The sequence below is a fragment of the Sceloporus occidentalis genome, unplaced genomic scaffold, assembly GCF_023333645.1.
Source record: "Sceloporus occidentalis isolate IW3139 unplaced genomic scaffold, rSceOcc1.0.p SCAF_43, whole genome shotgun sequence".
NCBI classification, from domain to species: Eukaryota; Metazoa; Chordata; class Lepidosauria; order Squamata; family Phrynosomatidae; genus Sceloporus; species Sceloporus occidentalis.
The window spans coordinates 5,741,192-5,762,609 of NW_028317023.1; the positions used below are offsets into that span (position 1 = coordinate 5,741,192).

Sequence of the window (21,418 nt, forward strand, 5' to 3'; positions counted from 1 at the left end):
AGGGTGTTCCTGCCTCCTTTATAATCGCAGTCATGGAGAACTGTGTCCCCTCCGCTGTCCAAGCTCAGGAGGACCCTGGAGGGTGCATCCGGGATCAGCCATGGTCAGGAATGGATCAGCAGCTCACCCTGTCAGCAGGACCTGTGCCAGACACCCCTATAGAGTGTGCTCAGTTCCTGGGCAAACAGAGGTCACTTCGGGTAGTTTATGTCCTCAATGACAGCCTGAAATCAGCCCTGGGGGGCAGCCCGGAGGCTGGAGCCCTGCAGTGTCTGCGCCGGGCATGCGAGGGGGAGAGCGCCCAGTTCAGCAGCGTTAACTTCGGGGAGCTGGACTTTGGGGAGACGGCTGTGCTGGACACCTTCTATGATGCAGGTAAATCCAACTGTCTATGTGTGCCAGTGCCAGACATACTCTACAGCTGTGAGGCACTACTGGAGTAGGGTTACCAGAAGTATTGCAGACCTCTTGTACCTACACTGGGTTCATTATTTGCTGGGAAAAGCACTTTTTGCAGATAATGTTCCTTATAATCATTATTATTCATTCCTTATGGTCATTAATCAAAAAAGGCAATTGTCACCTCCCTTCCCTGGGGCATTGGGGACAATTAAAGGAACACTCAGGGAACAATTGACATCCTGGTATTCAGTAGATCAGAAAGAATCCTCATTAGTATAGGTGCCCCCTATGTATATCACAAAGCCTTGTATGATCCGGGGGGGGGGGGGGTCAGCAGGGAAATACAAAAGGAAACTGGATTACTGCAATTATTATTTATTGTTTTATAGAGCGACATCATATTCCGTAGGGCTTAGGTAACATGCATGCTTTTACTTGCTACTTTGTAGGTATAAATATTCAGCTTTTGGTGTTCAGTGGCCAGTATTCAAAGGATTGGGATTGTGAAACCTCAAGCACACATTATACTTCTAACTATTTAAAGTGATAGTAGCTTAATTTCACCTTATTCTTAGAACAGTTGAAGGCTCAGTACATGTTCTATATACCCTGGTAACAGATTTTTAGCATTTTTTGGAATTTGTTCTAAATGTTCAGGTCAGTTATACAGAAGTGGATATTCCGCTTGACATTTAAAAACATAGAATTTGAAGGCAGATAAGAACTCTCTAGTCTGCCTGTATTTCCAGATGTAATATTCAGACCTTAATAAGTCCTTGGTCTTAAAGCCAGGTGGTAGCCACGTTTTCAAACATCCTCACTGTAGAATGAATGACAAGTGAGGTGTACCAGGTTGATCACGCATACCTGTTAATAAATGAACAAGATATATAATCCTTGGGATCTCTCGAGTGAGTTCTTTTTCTAGAGATCCGATTGGCCAGACTGCACAGAAAAGGTTTGGGTGATGGGTCTATCACTCTGTGCCCCACTGGGTGCTGTGGTCAGCAGATATTGCAATCCACCAGCTGCACATCAATAGCTGCTACACCTTTGAGTGTATATAAATAAAAGAAAATCTACATTTATTTCATTTCTAGCTTATTTTCTTGCACTTGGAACCAGTGCAACTATATTGATGAGGCCCATAAAACTGCCATGGACTGCTCAGCACAAAACCCATTGAGGACTGTTCTGCATGACCTGCTGAACCCGTAACGGTTATTGTCATGCCAAGTAAACATTTGGAATCCCAAGTAGCTATGTTCGAGTAACAATCTCCAAGCCGCTATTTATTTCCTTTTTATTAAACTACATTTCCTTCTATATAGTATAAGTGTGTGATGTCATAGATAGTGTCATACAATAACGTTACCAGTAATGTCAAGAAGACCAAACAATAGGTTTGAAATATTGAAATATTGTTTCTAATTGGACCATCTTAATGGTTGCTATGGCAATAGCACAAAATATTAAAGTCCCACCAAAACCACATTTAGCTTATTTTTATATAATATAAAATAAAGTACATGCAACAGAAAGAAGAAAACATTGTTAGAGCAAGATAAGTGGAAAATGTATGATCGCTGGGAATATCTCATTACATAATGCCGTAAGCACCTGTTCTGTTTCACCTTTTACACCAAACCCCGATGGTGTATGGTTCAGAACATAAATTATGTTCGTAGACGCGCACAGGAAGAAATATCAATTATAAAGATGTTAGGATAATTTTCCCTAATAATCCTAGCTTAATCGTGGTAATAAATCAGCTCAATAATTACAACGAACATGCTTTAAATATATCATTATAATAAATCAACAAATATTTTAGTGAGGATCGCAGACAGTACAGGTAACGTGTGCCACATCCGGCCCATGAGCCGTCATTCCCAGTAAAGTGATTTACTGTACAATAGCATCTTAACACATGCATGTTGATAAAAAATGCTTACAACAGGGATACAGAATGCCCGCTATGCGGTTGGGCAATTTGTGCCTCTGATTGGCTGATCGAAGCAGCCAATCAGTGGCAGAAAAGTGCTCCCAATGAAATCAGGGGGAAACAGATACAAGGTATTCTGCCTAGTGCCCCCGGGGAGGCGCCTTATACATTTTAAGGAACCACTCAGCTATTATATATGTTTAAAAGCATATAATGGCCATTTCTTCTGCAAAAAGGACTGATTCTGCATAGTGCAAAGTTCAATCAGTGAAAGGGCTTCCTGTAGGACTAGCTCAATGGTGTTGGCCCTTGAAACTGCATAACTAGATGGTCTAAGTTACTTTTAATATTTGGTTGGTAATTTAAGGAGATAAATGAAATAAAATAACATTTTACCAGTATATCATGTGATAGGATGGGTGGTTTACCTTAAACTAGGCATCTATGAATAGTTTTACCTGAAACAAACCAATGCAAACATTTCTCTAGTGCAAGCCGTGAACGAGATTGTTACTTAAGTGTAACTACAGCAAAAATCAGAATACAGGCCCATTCCCTGATGGGGGAAGATGTGCCTCAGCCCCTCGCACTGGCAAGGTGAAAGCCAAAGTTAAATAGCTAATACTAGCTGTACTAATGATGGGAAGACAAGCCTGTTAGCTGATACCTTGATATTCCCTGTCTCAGCTGTGACACACAGCTTAATTATTATGAACGCTATACATATAAAAGGCATGTCACCATGGCAATTGTCGGTCATGGTGATCAAGGTTTTGAAACAAGGTCCAATTATGCTTGCTGCACCGTGAATGGGCCCTCTTCTGCTTAGCGTTCTAGTTTCCAACGTCTTCTTCGGGCGTCATACATTTGACGAGCTCTCTTCTGCCTCTGTTGGGTATCATCAACTACATACCTACTAATCTGTCAGCACTCTTTATGTAGAGGAGTCTGAAGTAGAAGTATCTGACCATGTTAATAAAAATGCTACAGAACGAGGCTTATGAACAAGCGCCTGGTGCGAAACACGTTAAACGTGTCTGGCTTTGTGCCTCTTTCAATTATGTGCGTAAAACAAAGAAAATTTTCGTTTTCACAGCAGAGTGCATGGAATTCACTTGATGGGAGTGCTGCTTACCTTTGTTGTTTGCGTATATATTCATTTGGAGGGTCCCAATCTGGCCCCTGGTTCGCAGAGCACCGACCATTTCTCCACAGGTTTGGGAGGCTTACGCGGAGCAGAGTCCACAGGCTTTTGTGGGTGTTCAGGGCATATATGCTTGTCTTATTATATTTATTGTATCGCCAACAGATTCTGCAAGGCCAGGCAACACATGCAGACACACTTAAAAAGAGACAGAAAATGCGAAAGGCCCCTTATGTTAACAATACGGTTGTCAAGGACAGACGTAAAGGCTACGGTTTATTATATTCCAAAGTTCAGCTATATGAATCAGTATAGCAGATTTGTCCGTTATTGGATTCTCCTACCTGTGTTTAAGCAGGGAGCATGCAATTCTGGCCTGTTACTGGCCTTTTAGACTGTATTTCAACCTTTAATGCTTAACAGGTTTTACAGCAGCTCTGAGTGCGTTGTACATAATGATGGGATGATGCGGAACAATGACTTCTCTCCATGAGGTCCAGTGGGTAAGCTACCAGTCATCTCTTCCGTCATGGCACAGATCTCCTGCAGAGAACCGTTATTTATCTCGTTGATGGTCTGAGAAGCTGTGTACTGACCCAAACATATATGATGAGTGAGGAAGTGGAGCAGTGTACAGTTTGTGGCACCATGTGTACATAACCAGGTGTCCTAAACAACTGATTTATGTGACATGTTATGGGGGTCAGTGCAGGTATGTTGCCAAGTGTTCTAGCAACGTGGTAAGGTTACGTCCTGATCTGTTATGTAGTAACTTAACCACATTGTAAAATGTAATGTAAAAGAAAGACATTTTCAGCATCTTATGCTACTAATGATTTCTTTTTTAACCTCTCAGATCGTTTTATTACACTGGTACCCTGGCTGTGAAGTTTACCATGAAAAAAATGAGCATCCATAACACATATCAAATCACTCTGGAAATGCTGACGCTACATTCTTTGCAGGCTGACCCCTCGAGTTGTAGGTAGCTAGTCTTCTTGGGATCCTGATATGGTGCCTTTACACTATAACCTTTTAGTGTTTTATAAACCATTTATGTTATAGACACAATTTGTGTCTACGTCTTAACAAGCTTCGATTGAACTAGCTGTTGCAGTTTTTAATAAAGCTTCTACTGATTCTCTTTCATTAGAAGCTACAAATACACTGCTGGAAAGAGGCTGAAAAATGCTGCTGCCGGCCATATTAGAGAGCTAAATAGTTCTACCCAAGACAAGTTGATTCTTGTCTTTCTGATGGCAAACATATTCATCTACAACTAGGCATACCTATAGCGTAGTGAGAAATATTTATGTCTACTGTACCTTCAGATCAGCTGAGAATATAACCAGGAGGCGCTCAGTTGATGGGAATAGTGATGATCATTCAAGGGGTCATCCCAGGGTTGGGGAGCTATTTGTCTTCTGTTGGGGGTGACTTTGTGAAAGAGTAGGGCTAACTGTGTGTCAAGGTGAGGCTACCCATGTATGGGTCAGGGCTAACAGCACATAGGAGCAGGGCTAGGCCCAGACAGCCTTTAGTGCTAGGGGAAGTGGGCAGGCAGTCGGCGTGACTAAATGCTGCCCCTCTGCTCAGAGAAAGAAGAAGCTGACACTACTGACAGTAGTGAGAGAAGGGCTGACACCTTCTGGCTCAAGGGGCAGGGAAAGCTGAGTGGCCCATTTCCTCCCACAACATACACAATAGCACACATACACACACTCACGAAGAAAACAAATATACACTCACATTAGCACGCACTAACACACACATACACACTCATTCTAAACCATACTTACGCATCACATCTCACTCTATTAATTGCACCTCATACTGTACATCACTACATCATCACACTTCACCACACACATCACCATTCACCATACACCATACCTCACACCCCTACCCTACCTGGACCGATGTTTCTTCATATGCCTGCTTGTACAGTGCAATATTACCACTGGGTTACGTAACATCACGGTACGTGACCTGTTGCACTTCTGCTTCCGGTGTAGAGAATTTTGGGCCGGCCCAGCGGGCCGTTGCCCCTGGGCAAGGCTTCACCCGGAGACTCCAAGTCAAATCAGGAGAGTTCCCAAGTATGGTGATGATATAGAAAAACGGCATGAGTTTAAAGGTCACCACACACATATTTCCATGGCTATTTGTTATAGTGCCTGGAAATTAGTCAGGCTAGGTTTAGAGCATAGTGGAAGTAAATGATGCAATTGTTTTGGTAACACATTGCAAAGTGCTTGTGTTATGATGAGCTTAGCATTTCATAACTACAATGTGTCACTCTAGTGCACTCCCTTTAAGATAGAGACACAAGACTGTCTATTTATCAGAGTGATCTGATGTTCAAGTAGCTATAACATATGGATAATAATTATAAACGTGAATTCCACGTGCTTATTATCAGGAGACACTCTCAATGTGCACTATCCAATCCTGGCTGAAGGAACACAAGAAGTCTCCATTTTTAAGGCTAGGCCTGGTAGTGCAGCTGCAAGTAAAAAACATGAAAAAGTAGAGGGAGAGGTAGAGGTTAAAATGTTTTAAATCAAATCAGCCTATTGGGGCAAGTACCCTGTGTCCCCCTTATTAGTGTCACCCTGCTTATTGCATGTCTTTGTATTTTGTAGCATAATAGACAGTGTGGACTTGTGGATGATCCCTCAGCCATGTCTGGGCTTTCTAAGTTTCTAAGCTTTTAATAAATAAGTAAAATTGACTGAAGTGGGGCCTATTATTCACATACCTTATGCCAGTTTAAGGCTTTATGTGCTATAAGAATGACACAGCTGCATTTAAAATAAATTGTGAATGAATGTGAATGTACTTACTTCTGCAGCAAGCTTTTATGATCCAGGTATATCTTGCAATCTATTTTTTTAAGTATGGAAAGATAAATAAATCAGAAAATCTAATTAGGTGGTCTTGCTTTTAGATTCAAATCTCTTATTATCTATAATGTCAAGGACAACATAACTCATTACTCACTTCAAAGGATTCAAGGACAGTTTATTCCATAAGAAAAATTGTTAACTGGCATGTGGTAATCAATCAAAGCTAATCCTCTGGTTCCTCTGCTGTTCTCAGTGCTAAAATAGCATTACTGGAACTTGTAGTGTCGCTTTTAGTGACTTATAGTGCCAGCATTTAAAAAAACCAAAACATTTCATGGACCACAGGGACTGAGAAGTTCTATTTTACAAATTAAACTAAGTTTCCAGCAGGACTGAGAGATGAAACAAAGCAATAACCTACTAATCTTTTAATTAGGCAATGAACGTTATGTATTCGTTATCGCTAGGATGTTGTAAGCTACTTTTATGTGGACAATTTCTGTTGCCGACCTAGCCTCCTCCTAAATTGTCAATGATAGTGTGAGTGGTCTTGCATTTTATTATTGAGTGGACAGGCTACAAGTGGTTAGTGGTCACGAGTGGCTGCCTTCTACCACCTTCAGAATACATTGTGGGACACAAACTTTGATTCTACAGTGGATTGGAAGATAAAGTGAAGTGCAGCAGTAGAGAATTGATCACACATTTCTCCTATGTTAAATGAACTATTTGAACAACCTTTCTTTTTATTGCATAGTTAACATTTTATAGAATTTCCTCTTAATTCAACCCAAGAACCTTCCCCACCCACTGCAGTAAGGGGTCTGGGATCCTGTAAATGACCATTGTGCTTAATATTAAAGAATGATTATGTGTAGAGGTAGGCAAGCTGGCCATAGTTAGGTAAGCAACTCTCAATAATAAACACTATGCACAGGCTATACAAGGACTATGCATGGGCTGAGTCAATGTGTCTACCCACACATGTCCTCCAGGTGAGGGCGCAATGACAGAAGATGATTTAGTGCTTTAGCCACTTGCTCCTTGTGGCTCGGTTCTTACTCACACTTCTCCCCTCCTGACAATCCAGGTTGATCCAGAAGTTGGCCTTGAGTCCACCATGGCTCATTCAGCTCTGCATAACACACAAACGTAAAAATAGCCATGATTAATAATAGTGAACCGTGTCTACAGGTTCAAAACTCAAAATCTCATGCTATGCAGTGTGAATTATTTAATTCTCTTACTATGTCCTCACAACGTTCTCATGATTCACAGAGCAGATATTTTTACTCATACACTATACATGACTTTTGCACTTTTTATTCTTCTCATGGACTCTTGGGAGACTATTGGGATTGCGATAATTTCACTTCCTGCTATTTTGTTCTACGGCACTACAAGCTCAGTCCTCCAGGGATATTCACTTGCCAGACGTAGGACTGCTCTGTCCCCATGGAGATCAGGATTTATTTTGATACCACATTCCTATGTACTCAGAACAACTGTTCATATATTCTTTGTAGATCTTGAGGATGTAACAAACTGTAATGCTTTTTAAAAGATTTATTGTTATTATTTAACACTAATAAAATAATAAGGGACACTGGCCGATCAGAGGCTCTGGTTCTGGCACCATTTTATTCTTATAGGGGTGGTAAACCACAGGATCCTTAAAGGGCATATGGCACATTCATATTGTGGTGCATGGTGCAATGTTTGCTAAGTAGGTTTTATTTGAGGCAGAAGAACAGGAAAACTTACATAAAGTTTGTGCGTGTATTCCTTAGTTCCTGTTTTTCCAATATGATTTGCATGTAGTGAATCCATGCATTTTGCTTTTCTTGCGGTAATACTTGCCTAATTACTTGCCTAATGGTTAATGTAGATTTATATGTTGTATGTCAATATTTATGTGATTGCACCCCATACTATATCATAGGTGATCTGATCCTGTGTTTGATGTCCAAGAGGCTTCGTGTTATTACAACTACAAAACTCTATTTTGGCTTTATTTTTATTAAATAAATCATAACATGGTATAATATGTCACGTGTTGTTGTTCATCTGAGGTTGTATTTACTTAATGTTTAGACCTGCTGATGATTGTTATTATGTCCTGATATGTAAAACCATCAAATTTACACGACTGTAGCTTCTCAAATAGCAGAGTATAATGGGAGTGTAAAAATATAAGCTTTTGCAACCATAGGACAATAACAAAAGGAGATGGTATAGTTTCTCGGAATTGCTCAGAATCGCAGAATGAAGTGGTGGCAAAACAATAAAACATTACAGGGCATAGGTAGAGAGCCTACATAATAAGGTAAGAAGTGAAATCTAGGACTTCATTCTACCTTCTATTAAAACGTACTATACTAAAGATCCAGCAGTAAACTGTCTCACTTGTGCCTCCAAGGTATTACCACATCAAGTGATTTATCTGTTGACCCCTTTGTATGTGGACTTATGTTATATGACTTTAAAAGTAGTAGAACACCTCCCAAGTGTCCAAGAAAGTGTTTAATGGAGTTTGACCATAATGTGATCTGCATACTGTAGTTTATTAGGTGTTAGTATTATTTTATTTAGCTGACTGGGCCATAGCTGGAGTGTCTTATCTGAAGCATAATTAGAGTGAGGAATTCTTTGTGACCTGTCGGGTCGGCACAAGGTCACATGGTGTGAAAAGTCCAGCCAAACCCTGGATAAAATTTTCCATGATAAATCACTTGTGTTTCTGCCACAAAACAGTTAGTAGGAGCACATGCTACTTCATTTAACACCATGGACAGCTTTTTGCTAGGCTAGGAAACCCTACTGCCAAGAAAAGTCAGTGGCGCAAATGCCAGCTCTTCAACCCGAAAATACCTACTTTTCAGCATGGATTAGATCAGATATGCACTGGCATATTTTTAGGTGACAACGTGCATTCTTTCCAATCTGCTTTCATCTGCAAATCTAGGATTGTTCTTTGTTTTTACCTCTTAACCAACATATTATGTTAAAGCATTAAGTAACATAGATACATAAAGGAGCAACTCTATATCTATTAAAGCAAAATAGTCAAACGAAGGGCGCTTTCTTAAAAGGTTTGCACTTGGAAAATTTGACACGTAGGGTTTATAAATAAAAAAGGGCTTGATGTTTCCTGCTGCTACCATATTTTACTGCCTTGGCACGCATCAATTAATTTTTAATGTGGGATCATAGCACCTATGACTAAGTGCTAGGATGCATGAAACATGTTAGATTTTTACCAGCATTATTTATACTCCATCGGATAGCTGCTGTGGATTTACATATTTTAATACAATAAAGGATTTGTTTTTCTACCACATCATTTCGGTGAGCAAACTCCACGATTTGCCTAGTTTGCTTTTGAAGTCTGATTAATAGCATGTATAACCTCCATAATATTTAGCGTTTTATTGTAGGACGATACCAGATTTTGTTAAAACAATCTACGGTATTTCCTAGATCAAGGGAAACATGTTATTTATAAGATGTAGATGATATATTTTGGTTTGTACAATAGATAGCACAAGCCAAGACAATCAGCATAATTAATGGGAACGTCTTTAAGGAAACGTTACGCGTTACAAAGATCTGAGGGTGTGTTCTATGAATATGAAACAAGAGTTAGTATGTAATTATCGTGTTAAAGCAATAACATTTACTTGTGTTTTAAAGCTTATTCTGTCAGCCCTTGCTGGCCCAGGCTAACACAGTAATGATAATCGTTGGGTAACCACGAATGGTGTCTGGTAATGTGCACGTAGCATGGCAGATATAAGAAGCTGAACTTCAGATGTTTTCTTGGAACATGATTCCAGGTTTAGCTTAAAACTTAAAAAGGATCCTAAGTCTCTATTGGTTTGAATTTCAAATGCAATCAGCAGAAATTTCTCATGCCAATCACCACAATTTCAAGGTACGGGCACTCCAATGACATGGACGATATGCTGCTGTGTTTATTGCTGCAAGGAGCAAATGTAGTGGGTAGCTGGGCAGTGTTAGTGAATGTGCATATACACTATATGGACAAAAGTATTGGGACACCTGGCCATTTCACCAACAGGGGCTTTTAAGACATCGCAATCTAAACACATAGACATTAATATGTAGTTGGTTCCCCCTTTGCAGCTATAAACGCTTCCACTGGCTTTCCACAAGATTTTGGCATGTTTCTGTGGGAATTTTTGCCCAATCATCCAGTAGATCATTTGTGAGGTCAGGCACTGATGTTGGACATGAAGGCCTATCGCAATCTCCGTTCCAGTTCATCCCAAAGGTGTTCGATGGAGTTCTGGTCAGGCCTCTATGCTGCCAGTCCAAGTTCTTCCACACCAAACTCATACAACCATGTCTTTATGGACTTTGCTATCAGGAGCCTTGCCATGTGGCGAATGAATGAGAAAAGTTTCTAAGTTACTTTCTGCTAATTTTGCAGGATGCAATGGCAGTGAAAGAAATATTGAATAAAATGAGTATGACTACCCCATCATTATCTCATTTACCATGTCCAAACTTCTAAAATCAATCTGGTCTTCTGAGATATAAACATATGGACATAATAGTTATTGTAAAGAATCGGAATGTGATAAGAACTTGTTACAAGAGTGTAACGGAATTTTGTTCCTGGCCCCTTAAAATACTTTTCTAAGAATGTCTGATTTAGGGATCATAAGCATAAATGCTGCATTCCAAACAAAGTCCCCATTGCGTGGGAATACTTCCTATAGCAAGACGAGCCTCTGCTTGCCCATGTATTTGCAGTAAAGCCATGATTATGTCAAAGTAACATTCTGAAATCTGGTAGTATCTGGAAAGATGACCAGATTAGATGTATGTAACAAAGGCTTATAGCTGCTTTTGCTTAATTTTTTTTCACATTTTTAACTACAGATAGTAAACATTTCACCAAAACTCACTTGTCCAAAACAGTTTGGGCTTATTATAAGTAGTTCCACATGAAAAATTGTGAACAAGACTCAGCATACACCCAAGTGCCAAATTTCACAAATATTTGGTTCTTTTATTCCAAAATTAAGAGTTAACTACAAAGCACCCTGGGAAATACAGATTCACTTCCTATTAGCTGGTCATTTTCACTAATTGAGTAAATGTTGGGATGCTCAGTCCAGTGTGATCTGCATACCTGGGAACTCTCCGGGTTTGGCCCGGAGATTGCCGGGTCAGCGCTGCTCCTCCGGTTCTCCTGGTCAAGACCCGAATCCTCTGGGTTGCGGGGTCTTGACACGCCCCGCTCTCCGCCCAATTTGTTCCTTTACATGGGGGTGTTCCCCCAGACGTCAGCAGGACCGCCTCCAAGGTCAGTGGGACCGCCCACCGATGTCAGCGGGAACCCCCCCTATGTCAGTGGGACCGCCCACCAATGTCAGCTGGAACTCACCCGAGGTCAGTGGGATCGCCCACCGACATCAGCAGGAACTCCCCTGACGTCAGCAGGACCGCCGATGGTGGTTAATAAATAAATTTTATTAATGGCACAGAAGCCTAGATATTATTGTAAGCACTACAACTGGGCCTTCATTTTGTCTAATTCCATCATGTTTAAATTTGGACTTTTCCCCATTATAGAATGCTGAGAAACAAGTAGCTCATTAACACAATCTAATAATAATTCAAGACCCTACACCCACCTTTGCATGTTCTAAAGAGTATAATTAGTAACAGTTGTGGAGTCCTCAGAGTACCTATTTGGTTTGTTAAGATGGTATTCTTCAGTAGTTTGGGCAGCTGTTTTACATTTTTTTCTTTCATTTGTTTAATTAGCTCCAAAATTAGAAACAAGGTTATCTCATGCTTTTTATTTGCTCACAATATACAAGCCTTGAGGGTGCTTTTTGTTTAACCAAGTAACAATAAATGCCATTTTATGCACTCTTGTATATATTTTTAGATGTATTAAATGGCATTATGTGGATTTATTTAGAACTTTTATTTGAGGCATCCATTTACTAGAAGGCCAATGTAGTGACACATGTAGTTAGGTACAAATAAGTTAGTTCGACTTTGGATACTTGGTAAAAACAGAAACAGTTTTGTGCCAGATAAGCAATGGGCAGAATTGTTATTTTGAGCCTGTGTGATAAAAGTAAATAACTTGCCATCAAAATGAAATATTAAAGGTTGGTGAGAAAATTGTGATAAAATTCTACTAATGTGTAGTCATATATACTTTTCACCAGGGTACAGTAGGTGTGACTGTATTAAGAATGAGCAGAGAGTGGTTATATATATACACACACCAATCAGCCATAACATTATAACAACCTGCCTAATATTGTGTAGGTCCTCCTTTTGGCGCCAAAACAGCCCTGACCTGTCGAGGCAAGGACTCCACTAGACCTCTGAAGGTGTCTTGTGGTATCTGGCAGCAGATCCTTTAAGTCCTGCAAGTTGCGAGGTTGGGCCTCCATGGATTTAACTTTTTTTGTCTAGCACATCTCACAGATGCTCAATTGGATTGTGATCTAGGGACTTTGGAGTCCAAGTCAACATCTTGAACTTGTGTTCCTCACACCATTCCTGAGCCAATTTTGCTTTGTGGCAGGGCATAATATCCTGCTGAAAGAAGCCAATGCCATCAGGGAATACCGTGTCCATGAAAGGGTGTACATGGTCTGCAACAATGCTTAGGTAGGTGGTACGTGTTAAAGTAACGATATGAATGTCAGGACCCAAGTTTCTCCAGCAGAACATTGCCCAAAGCATCACACTGTCTCCACTGGCTTTTCTTTTTTCCCATAGTATCCTGGTGCCATATGTTTTCCAGGTAAGCGATGCACACACACCCAGCTATCTACATGGTGTAAAAGAAAATGTGATTCATCAGACCACATTCTTCAATTCCTCCGTGGTCCAGTTCTTATGCTCACGTGCCCATTGTAGGCACTTTAGGTAGTGGGCAGTGGTCAGCATGGGCACCCTGAGTGGTGTGCGGCTGGGCAGCCCCATACGCAACAAACTACGATGTACTGTGTGCTCTGACACATTTCTATCAGAACCAGCATTAACTTTTTCAGCAATCTGAGCTACAGTAGCTCATTTGTTGGATTTGGGCACGCGGCCCTGCCAGCCTTTGCCCCCCCCACGTGCATCAGTGACCCTTGGCCATCCATGACCCTGTAGCCGGTTCACCGTTTTTCCTTCCTTGGTCCACTTTTGATAGGCACTTACCACTGCAGGTCGGGAACACCCCACAAGAGCTGCAGTTTTGGAGATGCTCCTATCCAGTCGTCTAGCCATCACAGTTTAGACCATGTCAAAGTCGCTCAGATCCTTACCCTTGCCCATTTTTCCTGCCACTAACACATCAACTTTGAGGATGAAATGTTCACTTGCTGCCTATTATATCCCACCCACTGACAGGTGCCATGATAAGATTATCAGTGTTATTCACTGCACCTGTCAGTGGTCAAAATGTTATGGTTGATCAGTGTATATACAGTATATGGCAGGATATCAGAGATTAGATATAGGACGGGGATACGAGCTGAAGATTCTTCAATGTAAGAAGGATGAATTAATTGTGTATTGGAAAGAAAGAAAACTAGTAAACAAGTAATGAAATGATAGCACATAAAGAGACAGCTGTAAGGCTAGGTATAACCTTCTCTTGAATTTATGGTGAGGGCGTGGGTAGAAAGTTTCGAGTTTCAGTTGCATAAAGATGGTAGTTGAAGCCAAAGTATTTTTAAAAGTTGCCGGAGGGAAAGAGTATGCAGAGACTAAGTAGTGGACCCAGTGCAGAGCCCTAGGGTACTCCTGCTGAAGAGAGAGAATGTAAGTTGATGAGATGTTAGCTTACAATACAAAGAGAAATGTTGGTAGGATAGAAACCATGCCATGGATGTCAAGGGAATGTAGAACCTTTGAGAGAAATGTCAAAATGTGACAGATAGATCACAATAGATAATCACGATAGATAAAAAGAGAGAAATGCATACGTTCCATAATGTACCTGGGCAGGTTGGATAGATCAGTAGGCCACCCTTCATATTTTTAATTTTTACTACCTGTTCTGTCTGTATGAGCTGGTAAGGAGTATAGAGCAAAAACCTTTCAGCTAATCTAACTTTTCACTTATACATTTGCTACTAGTAAGTGACACATGTTATTTTTGTGAAGATAGGTATACTTTACTCTATTATGGTCATTAAATTGCTTAACCCTGTTAAATCATTTAACACTACTTACTTTGGTAACAATTACAAGTTAATGAACTAGTCTCACCTGTTCTCTTGTCATAATCATTTTTTCGTATGCAGCATCGCTATTCTAATCACCTGATTATTGTAGGCTTATTAAGTAATCCTATCTTCAAGACATACAAAGTTATATCTACTATTAACCTATTATTTAAGAAGATTCAATGATATAATGAGATTTATAATTAATCGTACATTTAAATTGTGTCATGTCTCTAAAGAGCTATTTTAGCTTTTAATGAACATTCTGATAAAAGGGTTTGTACCGTGTTAGCAATTGAGAAAACAGGAGAAAAGTATAGTTCAAATGATACAATTTATTATTTAATTGCAAGCTTTCGAGACCAAGATGAACATTCTGGTAATAGAACTGTCATGAATAGAATGTTAGCTGCTTTAAATCTTTCCATAATATATAATTGGTCTCTAAAGTAAATGCATATTACTTGAGTTGTACAAACACGTGTGTCCTCATCACTGGATCACACTGCTCTGTTGATTCATAGCTCTGTTCCTATCTGTGGCTGTCACTAAAGTCTTATCCCTTCCGCTTGCCGTTGGATCTCTCAGATGCTGTGTTCTCAATCTACAATGAAGAACTCCACCAAATTCTGGGGTCCAAAATATTGATGTTTATTTCTGAATACTTATACTTGTGTTATACCCCAGGTCCTGATTATGAAAAGTATAGACCATATTCTATAATAACAAGTAACTCTTTTTTTAATTGTATCTTCACAATGAAATAACTCAGTCAGCCACGAGTTCTAGTTTAATGAAAGAATTTCCCATAACTGTTTATTTCCTGGTAAGAAATGCAAACTGAAGCTGAAGTGATTCTATTTATACTATTCTTTGAACAAAAAGTCTAAGAGAACAGAAGCATGTCTTCATCTAGCATGGTAACATAGAAATGAGCAGTTTGTTTTGTAACCGTTTTTAGTATAAGAAAACTGGAAAGATCTGGGTTAGTGATCTAAATCTGGAGTTAGTACATATATTAACCTGGATTAGTAATAAATAGAATCTGGGAATGATACAGAACATAATGTGGTGTTAGTACAGAGCAGGATCTGGGATTAGTACAGAACTGGGGTTAGCATAGAGCAGAATCTGTGATTTTGACAGGTCTGATTCTGGGTATAGCACATAGCAAGATCCGGGACTAGTACAGAATTGGTTCTGGGTTAACATACAGCAGGATCTGGGATTAGTACAGATCTGATTCTTGGATCGTTACAAATCTGGTTCTGGGGTTAGCCCAGAGCAGGATCTGAGATTAGTACAGATCTGATCCTGGGGATAGCAAAGAGCAGAATATGGTATTGCTACAGATCTGATTCTGGGTTTAGCACAGAGCAGGATCTGGGATCAGTACAGATCTGGTTCTGGGGTTAGCACAGAACAGGATCTGAGATTAGCCCAGAGCAGTATCTGGGGTTGGTACAGAGCAGATACTGGGATTAATTTGGAGTTCACACAGAGCAGGATCTGTGATTATAACAGCAGAATCTGGGATTAGTACAGATCTGATTTTGGGGTTAGGACAGAGCATATTCTGTGATTAGAACAAAGCAGATTCTGGGATTAGTACAGATCTGATTTTGGGGTTAGGACAGAGCATATTCTGTGATTAGAACAGAGCAGATTCTGGGATTAGTACAGATCTGATTCTGGGGATAGCACAGAGTTGAATCTGGGATTACTACAGATTCAATTCTGTGGTTAGCACAGAGCAGGAACTGGGATCAGTACAGATCTGATTCTGGGATTAGCACAGAGTAGGATCTGGGGTTGGTACAGAACAGATTCTGGGATTATGATGGGTCTGATTTTGGGGTTAAACATTAACATAGTGTGGGCAGACAAGCTGCACCCACGGGTACTTGTTTGGTCCTAATGGTCCACGACATTATAACCCTTATTTTACTACATAAAATATCTCTGAAATTAAGGAATGCAGGAGAAGTTAGCTCCATGTGCCACCCTGATTCCAAAACCTGGGCATGGGAAATTGCTGTTTAATTGTTTTAGATACTAATTTCTTACACAGCCTCGGGCCTTTAAAGACTAAATAGTAGACATTACGGTGTTTTGCTATGACTGAACCCAGTGTGTGCACTTTACGGACCTTCTATGCTTAAATATATTTGGACATGCAAATGCAAATGTATTTGGGTAGGATAGACCAAATATAACCACAACATACATCTACAATAAATCTGTAACAAATGCTGTCATGGTAGTAAAAAGCAGCATTTTTTCTTTTATCTTTTCGTTATATAAGTATATAAGAAGTTTTTCCATCCTCAATCTTCACAAGTCAGACATAGACCTGTAAATTGCACTGTGAGCCAATCAAAAATCACACATATTTTCCCCTAGTCAAACACCTGATGTCACATTCTGTCAACAAGGATGTGAGTGCCGACAAAAAGAGACCCTGTCCGGCCAGGATGTTGGAGACCCTACAACATACTGTAGTAGAACATTCCACTCACAAAATAGTTTTTGTACTGAAAGTGAGTCTGGTGTAAAGTTTGATAAGAGGTCTTATCATCATAACCATACCTGGGAACTCTCTGGAGCACCCCATTGCAGAATGCGGATAGGAGGTCCCGCTGAAGTTGATGGGCAGACACACACCATTTTTGGAGAGTTATTGGGTGGGGAGTCCCGTTCCCCCGACCTGGGGTTTGCCCGCAGTAGCGACACTTAACCCAGAGTCTCCATCCACAACCCGCAGAGTTTCCAGGTATGATCATAGCAAGCAATGTAGTGACCCAGTCAGCAGAACCATTGCATTGGTGACTATGGTCATAGATATATATACATGACACCTACATGTGCTTTATTATGTGTACACACTGATGTATTCTGTAAAACAAAAATTAACCATCTTGAACTGGTACCAAAAAACCCCCACATTCTTAGAATTTAAAATGTTTTTCCTGGTCTTGGCTGATTCCCCCAGTTATACTATATATGGGTGCAATAAATTAATGAAAATTTCTAGTCTTCATGTATATGTGTCACCAGCTATGTAGGAATGTTATACATTGAACTAATGTAAGTCACTTTAAATTGCATTTGCATTTTTTGCTGGTGCACGCTAGAAAAAAATGATCTTTTATGTTTACCTTCTTCATAATCCCTTGGTACTTTTGCTATACAAACTGTGGTAAGAACCTACAGAATATGTCAAATTTAAAGTGTAAAGCACAGTTGGAGAAATATACAAGTCTATCAACTTCCTTTCCAGGTATCCATATTTTTCCATTGGTACTAAGAATGTAATAAAACAACGTTTTTTTAAGTGTCGTTTCTTGGAGGGTGAATACGATTCTAGAATTATAGAGGAACCCTACGTAAATTGTATTTGTAGACCTCAGATTTGATTCTGTTTTTGTTTTGGCAGATGTAGCTGTGGTGGATATGAGTGACGTTGGAAGACAACCTTCTCTCTTCTATCACCTTGGGGTTAGAGAAAGCTTTGACATGGCAAATAACGTTATACTCTACCATGACACAGACCCCGACACATCTCTCTCTCTTAAGGTAAAATGTCATGGAATATCTTATGATCTGGCGCAGCTGGCAATTTTTTTTCTTCTATTTTTGCATAGTTGTCACACTTAAAGGTTGAAGACATCAAACTAATTTTAATAGATAAAGATAACTCGAGTGTAGTAGTACATATGAATGCAGTTTTTAAAATGACGATTTCATGTTAAGAAGGAAATAAGCTATCTATCCCTGCCTGGCCCTATGTGAAAAAGTAATTGCCCCCTTAGTTACAAAATCAAACAATTAACCAATTTGAATTAATAATTGGGTTCGCTTTCACTCGATACACCCAGGCATGATCGATCACTGCCAGCTAAATCTTGAATCTAAACATCAATTAAATAGAACTTGTAAGAGAATGGAGAAAACATGGAATAAATATGTTTCTACAGCACTTTAAATGAAATCTGACATTATGTGAACACTTTTTTAAGTCCATTATCATGCAATTTTATAATAGTCATATTGTTACAAAGTAAAACACTTAACTAAAGTATTACTTTTTTTTTAATGAGAAATTGAACAAGTTCGTACTCCATATCGTTCACTTTTAAGGCAATTGCAGTGCCATTTTACCATAGCTTTTGTTCTACAATCCTTACAGTTCCCTGTTGGGACCCTATTGCAAATTTTCTGTAATATGATTACTACAATCTGTTTGTGGCTATATCCTTTAATAAATTTTTTTCCAGGTTATTATATCCCAATTATAACAGTATTCTTGATCTTTAATAAGTTATTACACTCTAGTGTTGTCATAATATAATTGCAGTTGAGTTCTGATAGTTTTACGTTTCTGTTTTATTATAGGATATGGTGTCACAGAAGAACACGGTAAATTGACAAGACGGTATAAATAAACACCTGTTTCATATTGCTAACATATTTGTTAGTCTTGCAACATGGAAACTGGAGTTTGACTGCCGATAACAACTTTTTCAGCTTATCTAGTTTGCTAATTGTTGCTGTAAAAAAATACAAGTTTAATTGGATACTTGGCCATGTCTTATATTACAGTTAGCATTAAGCCTATCCCATATTTAAATTATTTCCATGTCTACTTTACCCTCTTCCTTTTGTCCTAACCCATTTTCCTCCATTAAAATATACTTTCACTTTGTTGAATCTCTTTATGAATTTAAATCTTTATATCATATTCTTTCTCTTCTCTTATCCAAACGATACATGTTGATATCCTTTAGTCGTTCTTGATAATTTATATACTGTAAACCATTCGTCGTTTTAGACTTGTTAGAAATATTGTAGGTGTAGTCTGAAAAGAGATCTGTAAAGTTGCAGCTGAACGGCTACTGAAAAGTGTGGCTACGCAACACAGATTCTGCTTGGATTTTCTGCCGCTTTGTTTCATTGCCTGCCTTCCATTAAATCCTAAGAAGTAATTCCTACCAAATCCCTTTTCTCTAACAGCTTAATATTTAAAACTATATTGTTGCTTTAAAATACCTTTATCGACTAAGAACTGCATCAGACTTACTCTTGCTTTCTCATTTAATTTATAGAAATCATTAGCCCTGTGGCTAACAGAAATGTCTGTTCTGTTACAGATATTTAAATCATTGGTGTACCTAAATTCAGGTGTATCCTATTGGGTCTATTGAGTATGTCAAAATTCCATGAGCTTCAAAGCTAGCTTGGTTTACTTATGACATTACGTTCTGTATTTTTTTTTTACTTTTAAAGGAAGCTGGCAACTGTTTTTACCATTTTTACCAAAACAAAAGTTGTTAAAAGGAAAAAGAAAATAGCAGAACAAAGAACATTTTGGTGTACTCAGAGCAGTCTCCCCCATAGTACCCTCTGGAGAAAATGGGTAGACCTTAGCATTAGTGTCCTCTCAAATATGCACACACATATGGGCATCTTTAGCCTTAGTACTTTGGTAGTGATGGTTATCAAGGTAGAGTGTGCTGGCTCATGATGACCTGTACTGAACACCCTTGAGTAGACCCCCATGGTTGAGACCCTCACTTGCCAGAAAAGACCCCATTATTTAAAAAAATATATTATGGTGGGAATTAAATCCTTTTCAGGGAGGGGCGCTGCAAAGTCTACTGCCATCAAAGACAATCCTTCCCATTTTTCATTAAAAAAATGTCCTTGAAATAAATGGGAACTCATTATTATATCATAATGTCTCTTTTTATCTCATTTTTGTTTCATTTTAGTATATCAAAGGATTGCTATTCAATTACTTGCGTTCTTTGTTTCATATTGGTATGGTCCATTGGGCAATCCAAGAAAAAGTCTCATCTTCCAGAGGCCACTTCTTCAGATGGCATTCTGAAGAAGAGGCATTTGAGATCCTGAAAGCTTATGTAGATTTACTTATTTTTCTGTGTTGGCCCTCTAAAAGATAACAACTTCAACTAAAGACTCCATTTCTCTTGAGTATGGCGATACTCAATAGATTTATCTCTGGCATTAAATAAACCTGCTCTAACTATTTCTGCTTTTTATTGTTTCTCAGCTAGTGCTAATATTATTATTATTATTATCCTTTATTTATATAGCGCCAACAGTTTACGCAGCGCTTAATACAATACATAAATTCAAGGGATATGACAAGACAAGAATTGACAGACTAAGACAAACCGATACATTTGGTGGAGAGAGCCCTGCTCGCAAGCTTACAATCTAGAGGGAAATGGGGTGACAAACATAAGGCATAGAGAAAGGGTGAGAGGTATTGTGGGGGTTGTATCGATGACAAGGAAGTTCTAGCAGCTAAGATGGTATGCTTCTCTGAAGAAGTGGGTTTTTAGATGTTTCTTGAATGTTGGGAGGGAGGGAGAATGCTGAAGGTTCCTTGGGAGAAGATTCCAGAGATATGGGGCAGCTCGAGTGAAATCTTGTAGACGGGAAAAGGAAGAGGTGATGAGTGAGGAGGAGAGCCTTAGCCCATGGGAGGAACGTAGGGATCGAGTAGGAGAGTATTTGCTAATGAGGTCAGAAATGTACGGAGGAGCAGTATTATGGATGGCCTTATATGTCAGTACCAGGATCTTAAATTTAATTCTAAAGGTAATTGGGAGCCAGTGGAGGGTTTCACAGAGGGGGAAGCAGAAGAGGAGCGACGTGCAAGGAAGATGAGCCTAGCAGCCGCATTAAGGATAGACTGTAGAGGAGAGAGTCGAGACAGTGGAGTGCCAACCAGAAGAGTGTTGCAGTAGTCAAGACGGGAAATGATAAGGGAATGAACCAGGGTTTTTGTGGATTCTTGGGTGAGGAATGGGCGGATACGAGAGATGTTTTT

The 21,418-nt window shown here is 39.4% G+C and overlaps 1 protein-coding gene across 3 annotated transcripts in view; it reads left to right on the plus strand.

Moving 5' to 3' along the window:
• Window positions 1–188: 188 nt before the first annotated feature.
• The window catches only part of LOC149289759 (mitogen-activated protein kinase kinase kinase 15-like), a 56,112-nt gene continuing 34,882 nt past the window's right edge, over window positions 189–21,418 (plus strand). For 2 of the 3 annotated variants that reach the window (XM_089490193.1, XM_089490192.1), the window contains exons 1-3: window positions 189–375; window positions 17,996–18,135; window positions 18,955–18,978. In XM_089490193.1, coding sequence (XP_089346319.1) covers window positions 18,013–18,135; window positions 18,955–18,978 — 147 coding nt within the window. In that variant the 5' untranslated portion in view covers window positions 189–375; window positions 17,996–18,012. The remainder of the gene's footprint in view (window positions 376–17,995; window positions 18,136–18,954; window positions 18,979–21,418) is intronic. The other variant, XM_089490191.1, reaches the window with a different exon arrangement.